At 45.0% G+C, this 25,544-nt stretch overlaps 1 protein-coding gene across 1 annotated transcript in view; it reads right to left on the bottom strand.

Annotated features, from left to right (window-relative positions):
* Positions 1–25,544, bottom strand: part of LOC308282459 (uncharacterized protein) — a gene marked incomplete at both ends in the record, with an annotated part of 121,115 nt that overhangs the window by 10,477 nt on the left and 85,094 nt on the right. The window contains 9 exons of the mRNA XM_080722805.1: positions 1,941–2,290; positions 6,669–6,712; positions 7,626–7,689; positions 10,101–10,442; positions 13,485–13,872; positions 15,093–15,225; positions 16,444–16,695; positions 18,373–18,775; positions 24,613–24,751. Of these exons, the coding sequence (XP_080578931.1) occupies positions 1,941–2,290; positions 6,669–6,712; positions 7,626–7,689; positions 10,101–10,442; positions 13,485–13,872; positions 15,093–15,225; positions 16,444–16,695; positions 18,373–18,775; positions 24,613–24,751 (2,115 nt within the window). The remainder of the gene's footprint in view (positions 1–1,940; positions 2,291–6,668; positions 6,713–7,625; positions 7,690–10,100; positions 10,443–13,484; positions 13,873–15,092; positions 15,226–16,443; positions 16,696–18,372; positions 18,776–24,612; positions 24,752–25,544) is intronic.

The raw sequence follows: 25,544 nt of genomic DNA, 5'->3' as shown, positions 1-25,544 counted from the left end.
AAATGTTCTGCGCCGTTTAAGGCTTAAGCTCTTTGTAAATGACTGTTCTTTCATATTGTCTGACTGCACTGTCATTGTTTATGACCTTTGTACGAGGCATCGTTGTGCTTCTGTCCATGTGGTCATGAATAAACATTTAAAATGTGCGTGCGTCCGTGCATGCGTGCGTGCGTGCGTGCGTGCGTGCGCGTGCGTGCGCGTGCATGCGTGGCGTGCGTGCAGGGGCGTCACACCAAATCCTGGGCCCTGGGTACAAGGATTCACTGCGGGCCCCCCATGAATGTTAACTATTGAAAAATAGCAGATATACAAGCTCACAGCGCGGCACCGAGTGCCGCGCTGCGAGCTTGCAGATCTGCTATTTTTGAAAAATCGTGAAAATGTGTGAAAGAAACCCATGTTTCCATGTCAGTGATGCTCAAACCTTTTCATGTCAAGGACCCCCAAAATGGTATGTATTTGGCCACGGACCCCCATCTCAAAATATTTAGTTCCAGGGACCATCCCCCAGAAGCAAAATTTGAGTTACAAATGTTTGCCTAAAAAATACATCTATTCAAAGATTTGCACACATTTTCACAACTTTTCAAAAATAGCAAATCTACAGGCTTGCAGCGCGGCACTCGGTGCCGTGCTGTGAGCTTGTATATCTGCTATTTTTCAATAGCTAAAGTTACTAGGGCCCCTCCACCTTGGGCCCTGGTAACTCAGTCCCACTTTCCCCTTGTGACGCCCCTGCGTGCGTGCATGTGTGCGTGGCGTGCGTGCCGTGCATGTGTGCGTGCGGTCGTGCTCACTCGTCATGTTTCTCCTCTGCAGATCTCAGAGCAGCCGTCAGGGAGGCACTGGTCTCCTCCAACCTCTTCTTCTCCTCCTCCTCCCTCCTCTTCTTCTTCTTCTCCTCCTCCTCCCTCCTCTTCTTCTTCTTCTCCTCCTCCTCCTGCAGGTTACAGTTCGTTTAGCAGACGCTCCAAATCCAGAGCTTGCAATAGGCAACATCAATACATCAAATGCATAGAAATATCAATCTAGAAAAAAATAACGTTGGTAGACCAAGAAGATAATCAGTAAAAAACTTAATATAAAAACCTAAATATCGTCGTTGTCGGGTGAAAACCTTGTATGTCCAAAACCGTTTTGCATTTATCATTAAAAAAAACTCCTATCTGCACCATAACTACTTAAGCAGCAGACAGAGCTGACTATAGGGACTTCTATGCTATGCAGACCATCTAAATGTCTTTCAGTTTGTAGTAAACAATTGTTTTCAGTACTATTTGTCATTATTTAGTTGTGCAATCACTGAACGCTTAAGTGAATCTGCAGAATTATCCAGAAAAGGTGGTGAAAAACCTCTTATCTGCATTTACAATATGAGATCAGTGTAGTTAACACATAATATTGTAATATAGTCCAGAGATGGTGTATTATCTGATGGTTATCATTAACAAGAAAAAACACAAAAACTTTGTAGTTTTCTTTTTCATTTTCCCAACAAAGTGGATTTTTCAGATTTTAAGCTTTGGCCATCATATGGTGATGTCATACCTTTGGCCATCATATGGTGATGTCATACCTTTGGCTATCATATGGTGATGTCATACCTTTGGCCATCATATGGTGATGTCATACCTTTGGCCATCATATGGTGATGTCATACCTTTGGCCATGGTATGGTGATGTCATACCTTTGGCCATGGTATGGTGATGTCATACCTTTGGCCATCATATGGTGATGTCATACCTTTGGCCATCATATGGTGATGTCATACCTTTGGCCATGGTATGGTGATGTCATACCTTTGGCCATCATATGGTGATGTCATACCTTTGGCCATCGTATGGTGATGTCATACCTTTGGCCATCATATGGTGATGTCATACCTTTGGCTATCATATGGTGATGTCATACCTTTGGCCATGGTATGGTGATGTCATACCTTTGGCTGCTTTGAAGGCTCCTCCTCCTCTTCCTGCTGGGGGCGTGTCTTCCTCGGCTCCTCCTCATCCTCGGGGGGGAGGGTCAGGTCGATGGAGAGCCCGGCGATGGAGGAGCGGGGGGGCTTGACGGGGTGGGGGGAGGAGGGGGAGGTGGCGGCCGGGGGAGGGGGCGACATGAGGCTCAGAGAGGAGGGGACCACGTCAGGGGGGGCCGAGGGGGTTGTTGTGGGGCTGGAGGGGGCGGGGGAGGAGCTGACGGGGGAGGGCTTGGGGGAGGGCTTGGGGGCGGTGGGGGGTCCGCGGGGCTTGGGGGAGACGGGGGGAGGAGGGGGGCGCTTGTGTTCCGCGGCTGAGGAGAGACCACAAGTTTAAAGTTCCTGTTAGTTTGTCCTGACAACACTTTAAAGGTCCTATGACGTTTTGTTTGAATAATTAGGCTCAGAAAAGTGATCGTCCAGGGGACTGGGGAGGGTTAGGGTTAGTTAGGGTTAGTTAGTGATCGTCCAGGGGAGGGAGTGGTTTTATCACCTGTTCTGCTGTTACTTTCCTCTGTGTTTGTAACGTTCCAATGCACCACTTACCATTTACCGTTTAGCTTTCCCCTGTGTTTGTATTGTCCCTGAACTACGACACCTACATGAATCTATAGGTATGTTATCTTTGAACTACAACACCTACATGAATCTATAGGTATGTTATCTTTGAACTACCACACCTACATGAATCTATAGGTATGTTATCTTTGAACTACGACACCTACATGAATCTATAGGTATGTTATCTTTGAACTACGACACCTACATGAATCTATAGGTATGTTATCTTTGAACTACCACACCTACCGGTACATGAATCTATAGGTATGTTATCTTTGAACTACCACACCTACCGGTACATGAATCTATAGGTATGTTATCTTTGAACTACCACACCTACATGAATCTATAGGTATGTTATATTTGAACTACCACACCTACAGGAATCTATAGGTATGTTATCTTTGAACTACAACACCTACATGAATCTATATTATCTTTGAACTACCACACCTACATGAATCTATAGGTATATGTTATCAGAGAGAAGAAAAAAAACCTGCCATGGCTCCCTGGAGTGTAGTTTTCAGTTTTAACATTTTAACACACGTTTTAAGGACCAGGACAAAGACTGTTATGTTTGGTAAAAACAGCATGTCATTAAAATCAATCATGCTCCATTATTTATTTATTTATCATTTATTGGGCGTTTGATTAATTATCAGGGCAGTGCCAATCCAAAAAAGTGTCCATTCGGTCAGTGCAAAAGTGTGAGAATGAGTATGGGTTACCCTAGGAACGTTAGAAAGCAGTGTCATTTGGTGTAGATCTTTTCCCAGATCGCGAGTTTTGTCAAAACCATGGACCTTAACTTACACACGGATCATCACGGTTGTTCATTGAGAGAAAACCAGGTAAAAACCACAAGCCTAGTTAGTTGGGTCGATCACAGATATTGGCCGTCCAAACAGGGGCGTATTCCCCGCCAGGGACACGTACGTTTCGTCCGGACCACCAGTTGGGCTGCCGCGACGCTAGATTCCAAAAGGGAGAGGAAAAAAGCCTCGAATGGGGCCGGCACTAGGACCATGTGGACGCTGGAAGAGGCCCGCAGGCCGGGTTGAGCTGGGCCAAGAAATGTCAAGTGTCAGCCAAACTGGTCCATGTCATGTAATTCTAATTAAGTCCATTACCTCCTGTAAGTAGACTTAAAAATAAAACCAGTTGCCTAATCATATTACGGGAGTAGCCTATCTTATTTTGAAATCCACCATTTTGAGAGGAAGTGCTTCTGCTTGTTGTTATTGGCTACTTGGTTCAGCCTGTATGCAGCTCAATGTAAACAGAACTCACGTGTGGACCAGTGTGGATTACAAGCTTTTGACTAAACTAAAGTTCATGTTATGATATGAAAACAATGCTCCTTTGACTTAAACAACGTACACGCTTTGAGAGTTTGTTAAACTTTGCACGTCCGCAGCAGATTAGGTAAGGAGCTGGTTAACCCTGCAAGGCCCAGCGTTGCTTTTTGGCAACGTTTTTTAAATCATTTTTTAAAAAATGTTATAATTAGTTTTCCTGTTCTTTTTTCACATTAACTCATTCGTAGTTTACGGCCGTAAAGCCCGTTAATTTCTCTATGTCTTTCACTGCCGGCTTCTCCTACCTGTTAACGTGGGCGCTCGTCCAGTTCCCATCGTGCGTGATCGGACACTGCTTATGCATCGTGTGTTCGCGTATTCCATCAGCTTCTCAAATCCGTTGAAACTTTTTCAATTGATCAATAAGTTCTCCATCTGTAAGCCGCGGAGTGCAGACAGAAAGTTAACGGGCCAAAATAGAGGACGGACTTCCGCTTCCGGTTCAGGGACTCCAATGTTAAAGTTGTCCGCTCAATAATGTGTCCGTGTAGAAACCGATCACGGAGCATTAGTTCCGGCCTATTTTAGTTCGGTTCGATAAAAAAATGTTTTTTAATTCATTTTTATTACATTTACGGGCTCTACGGGCATGGCAGAGAAGGGGTACAAAGGGGTATTTTGATGGCAGAGTTTGAGTTAACATCACCATTAAATCCTATTTTTTAGTATTACAATGCCATTGGCCACGATATTTGCATATAAATACCCCCCACAGAGACTGACATTCACACCTCCCAGAGAAGTTGAAATTCCAGTGTCTGGACGAACAACATCTCACTTTTTAACTCATTCTGTGCCGATCCCGAACTAGTTCGGCTTTATTTCAATCCAATACAATTTTTTTTTTATTAATTCACTTACCCCGAGCTGCTTGTAGAGTCGTGGGTGGTCCTGGCTCGCTAGCCGCTAGCCAGCTAGCCGTTCTACTCTGTCCGACGATATATTCCATTAAAAATGGTTTAAAATACATTTTTGAGCTCCCCAATGTTCACCCGATGTTCGGCACCGCTTCCGATGAGTACACGAGTGTGCCGATCCCGAAGTAGTCCGGCTTTTTTTAATTAAATGAATAAAATGATAAGAGGCCTTCTGAAGCCTGGCCTGATTTTTCTAGCTACTAGCCGAAAGCTAGCAACCTCCCGGCCGGCCGTAATTTGCGAACAAAATCGTCAATCTCCGCCTAATCCAATGAAAGACCACATCTTTGAAGGCTTATATCTCTGGATTGTGTCTTTAGGGAAGCGGCGCGAGGTTTATTTACGGCGAAATTGCCCAAAAATGATCTTTTAGATGACAAAATGGGAATAGCCATTCTGTTAGCATTATCATCCGGGACATTTCCATGACGTGCATGAACGTGAGCACGTGAGGTCCTGGAAGGTGAGGTCCTGGAAGCTAAAGCGCTCGCCTATGAGAGATACCCTGGCATTCCTTGGCCCCTAGAGGGCGCTGGCACAGAATGAGTTAACTGAAGCTATTCCTCACTAAAACATAAGTAAAATGCCTGTAATATTTTTTTTCGTGATCATTAGAATGTCTAGAACACGTGCATATGTTAATATTGTGAAAAATATCCCCAAAATGCAAATTAGAGCATGATTTATGATTTATGAATTATGGCTATAAAACCTTACAAAAACATTATTAATTTTTTAACATTACATTTTCCTGTGATTAGGACTCCTACAACACCATCTGATTTTTTTTTTTTTTTTTGGGCCAGTAGAAATTAATTCGGGCCTTGCAGGGTTAATTACCTTCTGCTGGTCGGCTGTTGTTGTGCTGCGGTGATGAGAGCATAGATTGTAGAAAATATGTTGAGAGGCATAGAGCTGTTGCTTTGGTGTCTCGACCGTCTCTTTCTGCCTGCGGCGCGCAAATCAAACTGAACTAAGCCGTAGTGGGCTGGGCCGGTCCATATAGGACCCCCCCCACCTGGGAACATAACCGTACGCCAAGGCGTCCAAATGTTAATTCTTAAAACAAAAGATACAAAGCTACGCAGCATAATGTGTAGCTTTGTATCTTACGTTGAAAACAGCTGAACTTTTTTGTAGCAGCTACTGTATATAAATGTGGGATTTTTGGTATATCGTTGTTTTTTATTGGCTTAAAATATTTTCTATATACAAACATTCATGAAACCACCTGCTGACCGGCTGTCAGCATTGAGCAATTATTCTTTATGGTCATACAAACGTCAGTCCTTTGTTTGTATGAGACAATCTGTGTGTCTGTGTTTATGCCCCAAGCCAATCAGAGAGGGGCAAAGGGCAGTGTCTCCATGATTGGTCAAGCTTCAGGTGACATCATAATATCTTACTATTAAACAATGACAATGTCGGTTAATGCTATAAGTTGTAAAACTATGCCTGAATCACAAGAAGCATGGGATAAACGCCTAGCTGTGGACAACATCTCTGTGTGTCTGTGTCTCACAGGATTCTTATTGGTCAAGCTGCGTGTGACATCACAATAGCGTTAGAAAAGCTGCTGGTAAATTTGTCCCATGAAGTTTTAAATCAAGTGACTGCAAGGCATGACAACACTCAGCGGAGCTGACCAATGATGTGCACACAACTACAGTGACATCGTTGTGATGTCATCTCTAAATTGATCTATTTCCAGAGAAACTGAATGTATTTCCTGTCTTGAGCAGAGTGTTTGAAGTTTCACCCAGAGGTTATCATGGCGTCCCATTTGAGAAAACGGAAAGTGTCTTTTTCAGAGGAGGATTTCTCCTGTCCTGTCTGTCATGACATATTCACACATCCTGTTCTCCTGTCGTGTAGCCACAGCTTCTGCAAAGCCTGCCTGCAGGATTGGTGGAGACACAAGTACACAAAGGAGTGTCCAGTTTGTAAGAAAACATCTTCAGTGAATGATCCTCCCTGTAACCTGGCTCTGAAGAACATCTGTCAGACCTTCAAGGAGGAACCCAAGGAGGCAGCTGGGGAATCACTGACGAGCTTACAGGAGAAACTAAAGCTCTGTGATGAAGTTACGACTAAGTGTGAGCAAGCAGCAGAACACATTAAGGTCCAGACACAGAACACAAAGAAGAGCATTAAAGAACAGTTTCAAGAGGAAAAGGAGGCCAGGATCACAGCATTGAAGGAGGAAGAGCAGCAGAAGAGTCACATGATGAAGGAGAAGATTGAGGATCTGCACAGAGACAAATCCACCATATCAAACACAATCAGAGCCATAGAGGATGCGAACACATCTCTTCAGAACTACAAGGCCACAGTAGAAAGAGTTCAGCTCACACTGCAGGACCCGCATCTGGACTCAGGAGCTCTGATAGACGAGGCCAAACACCTGGGCAACCTGACCTTCAGAGTCTGGGACAAGATGAAGGACTCCTACACTCCTATCATTCTGGACCCCAACACTGCCCATCCAGTATACACCCTGTCTGATGATCTGACCAGTGTGAGACGTGGAGAAAGGCAGCAGCTTCCTGACAACCCAGAGAGGTTTGACCACTATGGCTATGTCCTGGGTTCTGAGGGCTTTAACTCCGGGACTCACAGCTGGGATGTTGAGGTTGGAGACGCTGTGGACTGGTATGTGGGTGTGATGGCAGCGTCAGTGTACCAGAGGAAGGGAGACAGAGAGGGTAAATACTGGAGAATACAATTAAAGGATGGTAAATACACAGCAAGCTCCAAACCTGCATTCTACTCACCCGGGTCATCCACTGTCCTCTTAGTGAATCAGAAACCCCAGAGGATCAGAGTCCAGCTGGACTGGGACAGAGGACAGCTGTCCTTCTCTGATCCTAACACCTACGGACACATACACACCTTCACACACAACTTCACTGAGAGACTGTTTCCTTGGATTTATCACAATGATTGCGCTGTTCCTCTGAATATGTTACCAAGGACCATCGGTGTCAATAAATAAGATGATGTGTGGAGTTTGCATGTTCTCCCCGTGTCCCCTAGGGTTTTGTACCCTCACAAAAAAAACATGCAGTGGTCTCTATACTGCCTCCACCTGGCCAGCTGGGGCGCCTGATGGTGGGGAAAGGAACTGGTTGGAATAAGGTGTTCCTTCCACGCGCTACGTCCAACCGGGGAAAACTCCTCCCTGTCAGGTGAAAAGAAGCAACTTTGACTCCTCATGCATAGAAGGAAGTATGAGGTCAGTCCGTTGCTCTCCCCAGGTTGGCAGAGGGAGAGCAGAGCCCAGGATTACATTAGATAATTGACACCGGGTGAATAAAATGGGTTACAAAATTGTGGGATAAAGAGTAAAAAGAAAAAAATATATAATAATGATGAGCACACATGTGGCTCTTAAAGGGGAACAGCACTACATTCTAGAATCCATGTGATGACGTCAACATGAACTCTGTCTCACCATTAGTATTATGGTAATATAAATTGTATGATGCTACACTGTATGAATTATCATATTATTATTATCTCCCTGCTAACTGAGAAAGCAGCAGTTACCAGGAGATGGACCGAGTGCTGTCAGGAGCTGTACAACGTTTCAATAAGTATGTTGGGGTCGGGCCCCAACATACTTTCCAATGCCACAAAGTCCAGCAGTGAGTGTGAAGATGTGCCAATACTCTGAAACCCGCCAAATCACCAGGCATTGATAACATCCCAGCAGAACTCTGGAAGCATGGAGGATAAGAGGTGATAAAAACACTGACTCACATCTGCCAAATGATATGGGAAACCAAACAGTGTCCCCCAAAATGGACACAATCTTTAATTATCCCCATTCCCAAGACAGGGGACTCAAGAGACAGTCAAAACCATAGAACCAGCAGCCTTATCTGTTACGCAAGCAAAGCCTTGCTGCGGATCATCTTGAACAGATGGAGGACCAAGGCAGAGGAGATTATTCAGAGGAACAAGCAGGATTCAGACCAAGTTGGAGCACCACGAACAAATCTTCAACATCAGAATACTGATTGAGAAGCACCTTCAGCAGCAACACGACCTATAACACAACTTCATTGACTTCAAAAAAGCCTTTGACCGTGTTTGGCATGAAGGGTTGTGGCAGATTCTCAAAAACTACAACTTTGACAATAACCTCATACAGTCAAAGCTGTCTCCGTCAAGGCTGTCTCCTCTCCCCTGGCTTATTTAACATCTTCTTGGAGAACATCATGGAAGAAGCGCTCCAAGAGTTCCACACCTCCATATCCATCGGAGGAAGACCCATCTCAAACCTCTGCTTCGCTGATGACGTCGACCTCCTGGGTAAAAGCGAAGTCGAACTCCAGGATCGAACCACCAGACTGGAAGAGCGTAGCGAGAGCGTACGGCATGGAGGTAAGTGAAAGCAAGATCCTGGTCTTACAGTCACAACCACTCAGCATCAGCCAACATCACAATGAACAGGCAAAGACTGGAAGAAGTAAAGGACTTCAAATACCTCTGGTCCTTTGTGAGTGAGGATGGATGCTCCACAAAGGAAATAAAAACAAGAATGGACTGGATGGACAACATCAAGGAATGGACTGCAGCAGCTTCCAAACCCTGCTACGCACAGCAGAGAATGGAGAGCGCTGGAGATCCCTGACTGCCCAAACATCCACCATGACATCATCCCTACGGCCCTCCTAGGCCTTGGGATGAGTAAATGAGTGACGTCATACAATCTCCTGCCTTATGACGTTCATCAGTTCATCTGAGAAAACTGTGGGAGGCTGTAATATACATTTTTGAAGCGGTGAAAGCCGCTTCCAAGGAGTGGCTTTGTGTGTGTCCCCATGTCCATATATGGTCATTTCAGTCCAGAATGAACAGGTTTTATCTGTCCCGTACGTCCAGAATATGTGTGTAGTCCCGGTCCCGGTCTGATGATTGGATGATTAAAAATGTCCCTAAAAATGAGGATTGGTCAAGCTTCACATGACAATCCAGCCCTCCAGATAAAATCATTCATGCATTCAGATTTCAGAATTCTGTATCTCTAGACAATTTTATACTCCGATTCACCGCTTCACTTCGAACCGAGGTTTGATTTTTGTATTGCGCATAATTCTCAGCATATGGACACTAGGGTTCAAGTGCATGCATATAAAAAGGAGAAAGTTTCTATCACTTAAAGATTTGGAGGACCCCCTGTAGTAACTCTGAGGACCCCCTAGGGGTCTCAGACCCCCTGTTGAAGACCCTTGGTTTACATAAAACAGTGTGTGCGTGCGTGTGTGTCTCTCTCTCACCAGGGCTGTGCGTGGGGTCGGGGGGGTCGGGCCCCGGGATGGGGACCCTCCTCATGGGGGTGGGGGCGTCGCCCTGCGTCCGGGTGCTGGCTGTGATTGGTTTGGGCGAGGTGGGCGGCTTCAGACACTTCCTGGCTTCCATCCACTCACAGCTCTCCCTGCCCTCCTCCGGCCTCTCAGGAGGCGGAGCCTCGGACGCCGGACGCCGCCTCAAGACCACGCCTCCGTTGTGCTGTGATTGGTCGGTCGCTTTCAGGCCGCCGCTCGCCGGTGTCCCAGACTCTGATTGGTTGACGCCTGCCGCGCTTGGCTGCGATTGGCTATTGCTTTGAACGACACCACCTGATTGGTTGGAAGCAAGGTTATTATAGTTGACTGAAATAATGAAAACTAAAAAAAACTTTTTCGTTACCTGAACTAAATGAAAACTATGATAATAAAAAAAAGCCAGAACTTACTGAAACGCTATTGTGTGTTTATAAAACTAACTGAAACTCTATTGTGTGTTTATAAAACTAACTGAAACTCTAATGTGTTTTTATAAAACTTACTGAAACTCTATTGTGTGTTTATAAAACTAACTGAAACTCTATTGTGTGTTTATAAAACTAACTGAAACTCTATTGTGTGTTTATAAAACTTACTGAAACTAATTGAACTTATCTTAGTTTTGTTGAGTTTGTATTACACAATATAATAGGCTCTGACCTTTTAGAATACTGTATCTGACAAAGTAAAAATAATAATAATAATAAAAGCTTCACTGAAGCTCTAAGCTCTAATTGTGGGCTCGCCTGAAAGGCGAGAACACTACGTTATCCTCATTATTTTCCGCCGCAGTCCGCAGACAGTTCAAAGGCGAAAACACGCCGCATATCGTGTTCCGTTAGCCAATGAGGCGCAATTGGTGGAATAAAGATCTGGGAGTGGTGTTAGCTGGAGTATTGGTTGAGCTTCACATGACAGTTAGTCACGAGCGAGCCCACACTGTTTCGTAGGGACAGTATTTCTAGTTAAAACTGTTCTGGTCTGGGTTCTCCAACATTACTGCTGAGACTCCTACATTCAATCCCTCACATACAGTTCTGTGCAGTGTGCTCACCCCCGTGCACAGGACTAGTATAACTGTTGGCTCGTCTGAAAGGCGAGACCAGTATGTTATACCACAACTTAATAGGTCAAGGTTATTCTAAAAATCACACCTTATGTGAAGTGAGCGGTGGTCGTGCTTGCATAACGTCTTCAGACTAGGATTTGAGTCTAGGATGTACAGGCTATGCTACACACACACACACACACGTTTTACTATGGCAAAACGCTGAGGAAAAAGGCTACAGACACACGCACAGCCACTCTATGGAGTGGTTTACCACCGCTCATAAACTGATCGACAGCACAAAGGCAGGGCCCTCAGCCAATGAGGAGCAGCGTTCTTGGTGACATCACCAACAACAAGTGCAACCTGATATAAATTACAACAACACCCACATGACATCTCAAGTATATAAAGTATATCACATTTAAGAGTCTCAGAAGTAATGTTGTTGCAGTGCCCGTTGGGGAGATCTTTATGCTTTTATGCTTTAATAACCATAATATGATATAATTGTGGGCTTGCTGATAGCAAGCACACGTATGTTATCTTCATTATTTAGCTATCAGTCAAGTTCTCCTCAAAATGACGTAATCTTTCAGTCAAGTTCTCCTCAAAATTACGTAAGACACTGCCTTTGTACAAAGGCAGGGCCCTTAGCCAATGAGGTGCAGCCAAAGGGTAGATCTAGCTCGGACACAGGACGGGGAAACTTGTCCGTTCATGGGCTGCAGTGAGCTTGAGTAACAACTGAACTATAAAGCTGACGCCTCATTATCCCCGCCGTTCTCGAACACTTCTTACCTTTTGTGAACATTATATCCAAAAAGTAAAGGTCCTATGCCGGTCTCTCATCTGTTTACTTCCTAAGCGTGGAAGAAAATCGAAGCAACCTGTTGAAATAAAGAGTTTATATCGCTCATTTTGTCAGCCGGTCCCATGTTTTTAGACACGCTACCTCCCCTTGTCATGTGGTATAGACACAACGAATAAAAGTGGGTAAAAGAATGCACCGGCTGACAAATTGAGCGATATAAACTCTTTATTTCAACACGCTGATTGGATTTTCTTCCACGCTTGAAAAGTAAACAGTTGAGAGTAGGGTATAGGACCTTTACTTTTTGGACAGAATGTTCACAAAAGGTTAGAAGCGTTTGTGAGCGGCGGGGCTTTATTTTTTACCACAGACGAGAGGCTGAGATGTGAGATATGCTGTCCATTACGAGAATCCATCGCCACGTCTTTCTTTGTGTGCCCGAGAGCGACTCAGAGAGTCAGATTACGACGTATAAATCAAAAAATAAATCCTTCCAGAATACTGTCTTCTGCAAACCAATAACATTAGCGAGATGAAGTTAGTCACTGAGAGTGTTTACACACTACAACCAGATGCACCATGCTGTATGGGGCGGTGCTCAAAGTGTGTAATTCGAGACAATGAGTTCTCAGAGCGCAATCTCTCCTCTCCCAAAAACCACGGACAATTCCTTACAAAAGCAGCCTAGTTTAACAAATAAAAGTAGCCATTGTATTACCTTAAAACAACTATCTTTTGACATGAAACCCTTGTTCTAAATTCGAACTGTGTGATATGAAAAAAAAAAAAAAAAAAAGCGAAAAATACAAAAAAAAAATAATTGACTTAATTTTCTAACTTTTCTACTGTTTGAAAATCGCAGACTTATGGACCTTTCCACCAGCACTAGTCACATATAACTATAATATGTGTCCCAGCATAGCAGAGGGGCAGTCATTTCGGAAAGCACAGCTTTAGACCAGCCCTGAAATTATTTTATTTATTTATTTATTTTCTAAAATGTGATAAAGCCACAAAAGCATTTCATAAATATCAGGCTACATTTTACTTAAACGCCAGAGCTTAACTCTGCATGTAAATAAGACTTTTTTTTTCATTAATGTGAAGAGAAACCTCACATTTTGCAGGTTACATTTCATCTAAAAGGCTGAATTTCTCAGATCTAGTATTTCTGCATGGCATAACTCTATAAGCCATATCTACAAAACTGTTGGGTCAATCTTCACAACCAATATATCATGTTGTAGCTATGATTCCCAGCTTGCAAATGAAATGAAAAAATGAAAATGAAAAATTCAATGACTAGCCCTCAGCTGTGTTCGGACACATATTATAATAACATTATCATAGTAACTATTAATTATTCTAACCGTGGTCAGCAGTGCAGGGTCGTCTGCGTACGGTGTCATACTATAATATAACTATAATATTATAACAACATTATCATAGTAACTATAATATTAATTATTCTAACCGTGGTCTGCAGCAGTGCAGGGTCGTCTGCGTACGGTGTCGGTGCCCGTGGTCATGGTGCTGACCGTGGTCGCCATGGTTACCAGGTCGTTGGCATCGACGCCTTTTGTCGCCGGGGGGCGTGGCCTCCGCCGCAGCGTGGCCGTGCCGTCCACGATCTCCGAGGCCGTCGTCGCCGTGGTTACGGTGGAGCGGGGGCGGGGCTCCGGGCGGGGCTGGGCCGGTTGCCGTGGCGATGACGACGACAACGGCGGGTCGGATGCTTGGATGTTCTCGGGGAAACCCTCCGGCGGGCCGCTAATGGTCCGGCGCCGGCTGATGACGTCGTCGTCTTCAGACGACCCCAGACCGCCCGAACCCGTCTGGCGGCGCAGCGACCCGGGACTGACCTGGAGCACACACACACTCTGTTACACTCACTGGAGCACACACACACTCACTCTGTTACACACACTCTGTTACACTCACTGGAGCACACACACACTCTGGAGCACACACACAATTTTTTCTTTTTGTTTTGTCTCCCTACTCCCTACTTCCGGTTTTGTTATAATCGTGATGGTGAAATGCATGTTTGACTCCCAGAACAGCGCATGGCAGCCATGTTTGTTTACATTTGAAGAAAACACTACAGCCTATATCTGTTGAATGCCTGAACGGATTTCCATGAAGATTCTTTTGTTTGAAAGCTGTGAATCGTGTGCACACGTGTGGTGCATCATCCTGGACCGTGCATGACCCGTGCATGACCCGTGCACATCGTGCACATTAAAATTCTGGCAATTCTGGCAATGCAAGACATTGAAGATTTTAATGGGTGGCAACAAAAAGGTTAATCTGGTTACACACTGTGGGTCTGCAGTCTAAACGTTTAGAACGCAACTCTGTCCGCCTCCCGTTCACCACGGCTCCGGCGTGTACCGTAGTTGTGTCCTGGGCAGTGCTGTTGTTGATTGACAGTCACTGTTTGGAACTGTGTCACCACTAGGGGGGGCCTAATGTGTCACAGGATAAGAGTTTCAGGGTAGCAGGACACAACTGCTGCAGGTTTCTATAGTAAGTAGCTCCTTACAGTCGCAATTACCGTAACATCCAAACGAAAGGTGCATTAAGGGATAAAGGATTTAGGCTATTTTAAGTCCAGAGGCAAGTCATTTCGGTTTGTTTGCTATGATGGTATATGCTGGTATTTTCTACTCAGCCTGGCCTCTGGCTTGATTGAATTGAATTATTAGACGTATTTGATGTTCTCCCGACGATGTTTTGATGCGCTGATGACTACTGACTGGACCTGTCAGTCAAAGTGAGTAACTACGTCATCGCGTAATGCGTTGTCTATGGAGAACTCCCAGACTCGAGTCTGGCTGTTGCGAGGCTAGATAGACAGACCCCAGTACCGAGGCAATGTGTCCGATTCCGACCCAGCCCCGATTATGATAAAACACAGATCCAACCCATACGGGTGTAGGGTCCTCTCGGGTCATTTCGGAATCGAGGGGCCCGTGAAGCGCTATAACACACATGCACACGCACACGCACGCGCACGCACACACACACACACACACACACACACACACACACACACACACACACACACACACACACACACCTGCAGGTAGCTGCTTCCTCCTCCCAGGTTTCGGGGCAGGGTCTTAGCTCCGCCCCCCATGGTGGTCTCCAACATGGCCGCCAGGCTGCGCACGCTGCCCGAGCCGCCCTCCGACCTCTCCATGACCTCTGACCTGTGGGGCACAGAATGATACCACTGTCACTGTATGGACTGCTGTGTGTATCTGTCAATGTTATGCTATGCTACAGTACACATAACTAGAGCAGTGGTTCTCAACCTTCTCAGGCTGTGACCCCCATATTTTAACTGGGGACCCCCAAAATAATCATATTTGAACTGGGGACCCCCCCCGCCCCACCCCCCCCCCTGACGAGCATTAAGAGTTGAGGCATTACATTTTGTATAACACAGTTCTGTTGTGAAAATAGCAGATCTACAAGCTCACAACGGGTCGTCTTGCGGGTCGCGATTGCGACCCGTTGTGAGCTTGTCGATCTGCTATTTTTTGGCAAAGAGATTTGAGTTTTACCAACAGAGGGTTTAAATGGTACCGGATATGCAGCTCTGATCCCAGTGCATGACGGAGGATGATTTCAGGATACATTTAAATCTCCACAATATGATTATCGTGAGTGTTTTTTTTATCACGATAAACGATAATATTGATTATCGTCTCATCCCTATTCTTTACTACAGTAGGGTTTTTTGCTGGCACCAGCCCCAATAAATAAATAATAAATCTGGCAGTAGAACTTTTAATATTATTAGAGGCAGAAATTGTGAAAATAGCAGATCTACATGCTCACAACGCCGACGTGTTGTACAAAATGTAATGCCTCAACTCTTAGTGCTTGTCAGGGGGGAGAGGGGGTCCCCAGTTAAAATATGATTATTTTGAGGGTCCCCAGTTAAAATATGATTATTTTGAGGGTCCCCAGTTAAAATATGATTATTTTGGGGGTCCCCAGTTAAAATATGATTATTTTGGGGGTCCCCCGTTAAAATATGATTATTTTGGGGGTCCCCAGTTAAAATATGATTATTTTGGGGGTCCCCAGTTAAAATATAATTATTTTGGGGGTCCCCAGTTAAAATATGATTATTTTGGGGGTCGCGGCCTGAAAGTGTTGCTGAACCACTGGACTAAAGTAGTGTTTTTAATGTCTATTACAATAATAATTAATTAATGTCTATTACAATAATAATTCATTAATGTCTATTACAATAATAATTAATTCATGTCTATTGCAATAATAATTAATTCATGTCTATTACAATAATAATTAATTCATGTCTATTACAATAATAATTAATTAATGTCTATTACAATAATAATTAATTAATGTTTATTACAGACCCCCGCTGCTGCTGCTGCTGCTGCTGGCCCCGCCTCTTCAGCGAAGCCGCCAGGCCCCCGCAGTCGCTGGCTCGCCGCTCCCGATAGGCCGGCGGGCCCAGGAGAAGCCCCTCCCCCTCGCCGCTGCCCCCGGCGCCGGCGGAGGAGCTCCCCCGCTTGGGCGGGGTCGGGGGCCGGCCTTTCCTCCGCGGCCGCAGCGTGACGGACGATTGGCTGCGGTTGACGGTGACGTCGTCGCCGGAGGCAGAGCTACTGGCAGAGCTGCTGCGGCATACGGTGGCGTATCTGTAAGGGGGCGGAGACAAAGAGGTTATTACTTGCACACGCAGAGCCAGGGCCGGTTCTAGGACTCAGGTGAGAACTTCACAATTAAAGTAGGTGACACTGTGATAGAAAGAAAAAACACATCTGCTACCTGGGTTGCATCCTGGAGGCTAACCTATCCAGTGAAAAAATGACTACCAAGGTAATCAATAAAGTCAACCAACACATTTCTTTCTTGCAAAGGGTTGCCCCGCTGATCAATATTAAATCCCGAAAGACACTAGGAGGTGCTCTTATTGGGCCCCTCATTGATTACGGAGTCCTTGTCTGGTATCGCGACGCCCCAGCTGCCTTAAAGTTAAAGCTCCAAACAGCCCAGAACAAACTAATTAGGGTTGTGCTTGGTCTTCCTCCTCGGGCCCACCTTACCGAAAGCGTGGGTTGGCTCAAAGTAGCTGACAGAGTACAGCATCTTACAATGGGCCTGGTGTACAAGATTCACTACACCTCCAAGATTCCCATGTACCTGACTAACTACTTCTTAAAGGTCAAGGATGTTCACGATCACAACACCAGAGGCAGCTCCACTAATCATCATCAACGTAGATTTAACACTAAAAAAGGCTCTAACTCGTTCTCCTGCTACACCATCAACATGTGGAACGCCCTTCCTCAAGCCTTAAAGGAGAGCAAATCCCCAGCCTCCTTCAAAATCGGTATGAAAACTCACCTTCAGGCGGCTGCTACTCGAGACTTGTAAATAGACTAAACCCCCATGCTCCCCCCACCCTTTTTTTCTGCCTTTGTATTTGATGTTATGCTTTTTCTGCTTTTGAAATTTATATTATCCTAGATAAAGTACTATGTTCTATCCGTCTGTCTTTCAATGTTATATGAGCTACTTAAAGTGTGGTTCCTGTGGAAATAAGCCTCGGCTTTCTAGGATCTCCTTTTAGTTGACCTTGTACCAGTGCTTTGTACTGTCGTGAAACTGTACTTTTTTCTATTGCAAACTCCTAATAAATTCTTCAATCAATCAATCAATCAATAGAGAATATAGGTTGCTGCCTTCAGGAAGGAGATACGGTGTTCCAGAATACAATAAGGTCAGACTAAAAAGGTCCTTTGTCCATCAGTCGATTTTAATAATTAATCAGGAGTTTAGCCAGAGGTAGGCTAGGTGGTGGACATTGCTCTTGTCTGTATTTATGTATGTAATCCTGTTTCAATCCTTTGTTGTTCATGTCAAATGTGTGTACATACAGGTATGTGTTGCATACATGGCTGTTGTGTCGCAAGACAAATTTCAGGGTAAACTGACAATAAAGTACTATCATATATGATATATTTTTTAAGTGGTGAAAGCCGCTTCCAAGGAGTGGCTTTGTGTGTCCCGTTCATGTCCATATATGGTCATTTCAGTCCAGAATGAACAGGTTTTATCTGTCCCGTACGTCCAGAATATGTGTGTAACGTCCGTCCCGGTCTGATGATTGGATGATTAAAAATGTCCAATGAGACCATACTTTGAGGATTGGTCAAGCTTCACATGGCAATTCGGCCCTCCAGATAAAACATGCATTCATTCAGAATATAAAGAATGTATATACAGAGTTCATAGCTCTAGAACACATAGAATAAAAGTTCACCGCTTCACTTCGAACCGAGGTTAGATTTTTTATATTCTTTAAAACAAACCTTTGGGCGGAGTCAGCCTCCAGGTGGGAGGAGCCTCCCGTCAGGCTGTGTGTCCTCCGTCGCTCCTCCTCCTCCTCCTCTTCCTGGTTGCCGGGCAACCGCAGCAGCGTCACCGCCGGCGAATCGGACGCCGCCGTCTGCATGGGGGGGCGTGGCCGCGGCCGGGGTGGTGGCGACGCCCCCTGCTGCAGCTGCTGGGGGCGGGGCTTAGCCAGCGGGCTGGGAGGGGGCGGGGCGTGGGTCCTGCCCCCCGGGGGGCTGGAGGGAGGGGTGCCGCCGCCGCCTGATTGGCTGATGGGAGGAGCCACGCCCCCCTCGGAGGGGGAGGAGCCTTTGATGGCCCCTCCCCCTCTCTGCAGCTCCTTCAGTCGTCGCACGCCCAGCATCAACTTCTTCTGATGGCCTGGGACACACACACACACACACACACACACACACACACACACACACACACACACACACACACACACACACACACACAGACACACACACACACACACACAGACAGACAGACAGACAGACAGACAGACAGACAGACAGACAGACAGACAGACAGACACACACAGACAGACAGACAGACACACAGAGATTAAGATTAGACAGTTTGTTAGCCTTCTGGTTGGTCCCTGACTGAACAACCAGCAGGCTTTATCTGCCTTGTCCCGCCCTGGTTCCGCCTTTTTTATGTTGAATTTGCTAAAACATAATTTTTGGAGAAATAAAAACATTTAAAAACATGCTGAGTCACTATACTGCACCTGAGAGGCTCCATTTGACTGAAACCAAGTTTGAAATGAGAATTGAACACAGAATAACAATACGAAGAAACTGAATTACAATGGTAGTGGATGGAGTGTCCCACCGAGTGTCCCACCAAGACACAGCAACCAATGGGCCTGAAGAGGGGCGGGACAATGGGTGGGGCTTGACAAAGGGTGAATTGTGAAGGTCTTAACTGGACTGTCTGTTTTTTTTTTTTTCAATAATTATTAAAAATAAATGAAAAAAGTTATTGAAAAAACATGGCCTGCTGACGTATTAGGAGGGTAGTATGAGTCCGAAAAATAATGGGTGTTTTTAATGAATCTATCATGGTTAAAATTTACATTCAAACATTTACATCAAATAACTAAATATTGAATGAAGCAAATTAAAAACTGTTCAGGGTGTTCATAAAAGCCTGAAATTTGTATTATTACTTTTGCTCAAGTAAAAATATCTGAGTACTTCCTCACACCAGTGGGTGTGGCCACACCTCAGTGTTGCCATGTCCGCTTATTATAAGCACATTTGGGGTTCTTTTACTGTAAAGTTGCTTTTAAATATTGGTAGTTTCTAAAGTGTAGTTGCTTGTTAGGGCTTGTTTCCAATGTTGTTGTTTTTTATGGTTGAAACCAGTGCTTCTCAAGCAGTCTCATGTCCCAGATTTCTATTTTTCACGATTTTCTTTGAAAATATCCAATCTACAAGCACACAACGTGTCACATCTGTTGAGATTGTAGATTGCTTATTTTCAAAGAAAATCTTTAAAAAAAAAAGCCCTAATCCCTATCCCTAGTGGCTTCTTTTGGGCTTGTTTTCATTGACCTGGTTGCTTGTTTCCCTCACAGAACCTGGCAACAACTGCCAGTCATCCACACATTCAGGAAGAGAGACATGTCAGCTCTGGTGACTGACTGTAATGTGTTTGTGTGTTAGTTTGTTAGTTAGTTAGTTTGTTTGTTTGTTAGTTCATGTGTGTTAGTGTGTTAGTTAGTTAGTTTGTTTGTTAGTTAGTTAGTTAGTTTGTTTGATAGTTCATGTTTGTTAGTTTGTTAGTTAGTTAGTTAGTTTGTTATTTCATGTGTGTGCGTCTCTACTGCGTGTCCAGCACTGTCAACCCACAAGGAGGAGCAGCTGCTGATGTGAGAATCAGGATGGACAAGGCCTGGTTTTCTCCTTTTAAAAAGAACAAAAACACATTTGTAGTTCAGAAGACCAGCTAGCCGCAAATTGCAACACTAGATTTTTTTATAATCGGATGAATCTAGGGTTGCAATACCTCCCATAGGCAGCCAATGCATCAAAACGTTATTTTGCTATCTGATTGTATTAAACAACGTCAAACTCACTAATATTGCGGCTCTATGGGAAGTTTGGAATTTACTCTTGCTATCTGCAAAGTGTTTGTTTCAGAAAAATCCACAGTAGACATGTTATGAGCTACTTTCTATCCAAGAAATTTGGTTCAGGTGATAATTTTTTCTAAGTCCTGGAGTTTGGAAGCGCTCGTGGAAAATCCTTCAATGGTCCTGTGACCACCTGGTTCTAAATGTCACATTATGCAGGAGGCAGCGGGACATGGCGTTATAGAAGACGAGCGCTTCCGAAGTTTAACACTTAGAAAATAAACCATGTCTGCTCGGATTTCTTGACAGAAAATAAATCATAACAATTATACAATGGATTTTTCCGGAAAAAAACACTTTGCAGATAGCAAGAGTAAATTCCAAGCTTTCCATAGAGCCACAATATTGGTGAGTTTGAAGTCGTTTAATACAATCAGATAGCAAAAAACTGTTTTGATGCATTGGATCCCTATGGGAGGTATTGCAATCCTAGATTCATCAGAGTATAAAAAAATCTAGTGTTGCAATTTGCGGCTAAAGATCAGCTATCACAACACAGAACCCTGTCAACACACAAACAACACCAGTCTGTCTGCGACCGCTCCTCCAGGTCCTCTGACCATGCAGACTGGAACAATGCAACACTGAACCATGGAGCAACCAGAGAGGAAGAGAGAGCTACTCCAACAGCACTGGATAAGACATTCTCTCTGCCAGGGACGTGCAGAGACTGTTAGAGAGGCAGGGGCTGACATTTCTAAAAAGAGCCTTTTGGTGAAAAAATAGCCAACCTCCAAGCTCACAACGCTGTTTTAGCTGTTTGATTTCTACACAGATAGGACAATTCTTTTCAATCATAAGATGCTGCATTCAAGCTCAGGAGAGTTCGAAAGCTGCCTTCAGGTATGGCATGGAAAGAGGGGGCATTTGCATTTCTTTCACCACAGTGAAAACTGCATTCATGGTCTGGAGAGGACACTTTTTTGCCTGCTCTCTGTAAAGCAGCCTACAGACGGATGCAGATGTCAGGAGCTTTGGAACACCGCTGTCTGCTACACCTGCATGGGGACAACACCTGTATGGGGACAACACCTGCATGGGGACAACACCTGCATGGGGACAACACCTGTATGGGGACAACACCTGTATGGGGACAACACCTGCATGGGGACAACACCTGTATGGGGACAACACCTGTATGGGGACAACACCTGCATGGGGACAACCCGGCATGGGGACAACACCTGTATGGGGACAACACCTGTATGGGGACAACACCTGTATGGGGACAACACCTGCATGGGGACAACACCTGCATGGGGACAACACCTGTATGGGGACAACACCTGCATGGGGACAACCCGGCATGGGGACAACACCTGTATGGGGACAACACCTGCATGGGGACAACACCTGTATGGGGACAACACCTGCATGGGGACAACACCTGCATGGGGACAACACCTGCATGGGGACAACACCTGTATGGGGACAACACCTGCATGGGGACAACACCTGTATGGGGACAACACCTGTATGGGGACAACACCTGCATGGGGACAACACCTGTATGGGGACAACACCTGCATGGGGACAACACCTGTATGGGGACAACACCTGTATGGGGACAACACCTGCATGGGGACAACCCGGCATGGGGACAACACCTGTATGGGGACAACACCTGCATGGGGACAACACCTGTATGGGGACAACACCTGCATGGGGACAACACCTGCATGGGGACAACACCTGTATGGGGACAACACCTGCATGGGGACAACACCTGTATGGGGACAACACCTGCATGGGGACAACACCTGCATGGGGACAACACCTGTATGGGGACAACACCTGTATGGGGACAACACCTGTATGGGGACAACACCTGTATGGGGACAACACCTGTATGGGGACAACACCTGCATGGGGACAACACCTGTATGGGGACAACACCTGCATGGGGACAACACCTGTATGGGGACAACACCTGTATGGGGACAACACCTGCATGGGGACAACCCGGCATGGGGACAACACCTGTATGGGGACAACACCTGCATGGGGACAACACCTGTATGGGGACAACACCTGCATGGGGACAACACCTGCATGGGGACAACACCTGCATGGGGACAACACCTGTATGGGGACAACACCTGCATGGGGACAACACCTGTATGGGGACAACACCTGCATGGGGACAACACCTGCATGGGGACAACACCTGTATGGGGACAACACCTGCATGGGGACAACACCTGTATGGGGACAACACCTGTATGGGGACAACACCTGCATGGGGACAACACCTGTATGGGGACAACACCTGTATGGGGACAACACCTGTATGGGGACAACACCTGCATGGGGACAACACCTGTATGGGGACAACACCTGTATGGGGACAACTTGAGGACTGGGCTAGCAGGACCATCAGGATGCTTGGAGAACCGTTGACGTCAGCCTGGGCCCCAGAAGGAGTAAGTCTAGTCACACTTTTTAATACAGCCCAATATTAGCTGCAGCTTGCAACTCTAGATTGTTCTTTTTAATATGTTGAATCTAGAACACCAACCATTGAACAGCCCATACTGTACATACAAACAGAAAAGTCCTATCTGATTGTATTAAACGACGTTAAACTCATTGCAGCTGTATGGTAAGCTTTAATTATCCTCTTTCTATCTGCAAAGTGTTTGTTTCATAAAAAACCCACCGTAGACATGTTATGAGTTAAGCCCTTTGCACACAGGACAGTTGCGTTTTTTTTGTTTGCAGCATGAATAAAACACATTGGATTTGGTGTGCAAGGCTGTGTGGAATCGGCGCTGCGGATCCCAAAAGGAGTCATAAAAGGAGTGATGAGTTTTTTACCGCATGCGACAAGACGCACGAATCGAACTGGTTTCGATCGAGAAAAAAAACGCACGGCGGCAGCCACTCGTCGCACGGCTAATTCGGAGCCGGTGTGCATGAGGTCATAGAGAATCATTGTTTTCTTTTCAAAAAATTATATTGTTCGTTTTATCCGTGCGGTTAAACGCGCCTGTGTGCAAAGGGCTTTACTGTCTGTCAATACATTCTGTGCAGAGATTATTTTTTTGATTGATTGATTGAATATTTTATTTGACAAAAATGTAAGAAAAAAAAAGAAAAAAGAAAAAGGAACGCCCCAAAAAAAGCCCTTGTGTTTTTTAAAGGAATATTTCACATTACTTTTTGTCATTGTATCGTCTAATCAGGCTTTTGGGAACACCCAGGACATTTTTTGAATTTCTTCATTTGGTATTTAGATATTTGATATTCATTTCCCCCTTCCAGGACCTTCCTATACAAACCCATTATGAATTCAAACTACATTTTAACCATGATAGATTCAATGAAAGCAACTGTCCTTTTTTCTGGTGACTCCTGACACCCTCCGAATATGTGAGCAGGCCGTGTTTTTTTTCTTTTCGATATTCGCTTATTTTATTTGTTATTGTTTTCTCTTTAAAAATGATATAGTATATGCTTGGCTAGATAGGAAGTCATAAGAATGAGTTGTCAATGCCCCTGGTGGATGAATTTGTTAATATCAGGGGTTCTCAAACCTTTTTAGGCTGTGACCCCCAAAATAAACATATTTGAACTGGGGACCCCCACCCTGACAAGCACTTGGAATTGTAGGTATTACATTTAATGTGACTCGGTTCCACAGATAAATATTGTGAAAATAGCAGATCTACATGCTCACAACGCCTCACAGGCGTTGTGAGCATGTAGATCTGCTATTTTCACAATGTTGGCCTCTTGCTTACTTAATATTTGACAGTTTGGCCAGTCCTGTCGAATATTCCACTATTCGAATACTTTGAGGTCGAATAATTCGAATACTAAAAATCACTATTCGTGAATGCCCTGATGTGGACATAGATGAATGGTTAAAATGTGCGTGCACAGAGTCTCACCCAGCTTGCTGATGCCTATCTCCTGCAGTGTGTGTGTGTGTGTGTGTGTGTGTGTGTGTGTGTGTGTGTGTGTGTGTGTGTGTGTGTGTGTGTGTGTGTGTGTGTGTGTGTGTGTGTGTGTGTGTGTGTGTGTGTGTGTGTGTGTGTGTGTGTGTGTGTGTGCGTGCACGGCCTCTCACCCAGCTTGATGATGCCTATCTCCTGCAGGTCTTCCAGACTGATGTCCGACACAAAGTCTACGTTCTCGTATCCGTTCTGCACCAGGACCTGGTAGTACTGACTGAGACCCATGATGGACAGCCACTCTGACAGGTTGTTCTAGGAGCACACACACACACACACACACACACGCACACGTACGCACGCACGCACGCACGCACGCACGCGCACGCACGCACGCACACACACACACACACACACACACACACACACACACACACACACACACACACACACAGAAAGAGAAAACACAGTCATAACCTTTGAATAGCACTGTATATACAGTATATTCTTGCACGTTGAATGAATCGGCACTTTATTTTACCAATGTTGTCTGCTCTCTCTACTTCTTAATGTTTTAATATCTTTGCCTCTTTTCTAATGTGTTTATAGTTTTTTTTAACGTGAAGCACCATGAGTTGTGGAGATCAGTATTTCGCTCCCCTCTATGCCTATAGTTTGTATTGTGGAAAAACAGATTGATTGATTGATTGATTGATTGATTGATTGATTGATTGATTGATTGGCAACAAGACGGCTCAAAGGGACAAATAATAAAATGATCAGCAACGGGCCGACAGTACAAACAGGTTAGCAAGAGGAATCAGCCACATCAGGGGGAATTAAAGTTAGAGTTAGAGTTCAGTCTGTAGGACAGCTAGGAGCCCCCACAGTCAGCTGACCTGGGGGTCTCAGAGGGCGAAGGGAGGGCCTAAAATGTAAGCGATATACTAGGAGGGGGCCGATCCTTATGAGTTAATAAAAGAATAATTAGGGCCGGGACAGGCGGCTCCCACAAAACTGTGAAAAGGGATGACTCATCACTAAAACATATTTTTGTGGGGCTGTTTTTAGCCCAAGGAATGTTTTTCGTGTAAAACAAATGCTTGCA

Source organism: Nannobrachium achirus (assembly GCF_963921795.1).
Source record: "Nannobrachium achirus genome assembly, chromosome: 3".
Classification (NCBI taxonomy): Eukaryota; Metazoa; Chordata; class Actinopteri; order Myctophiformes; family Myctophidae; genus Nannobrachium; species Nannobrachium achirus.
This window is presented reverse-complemented; position numbering and strand designations above follow the sequence as displayed.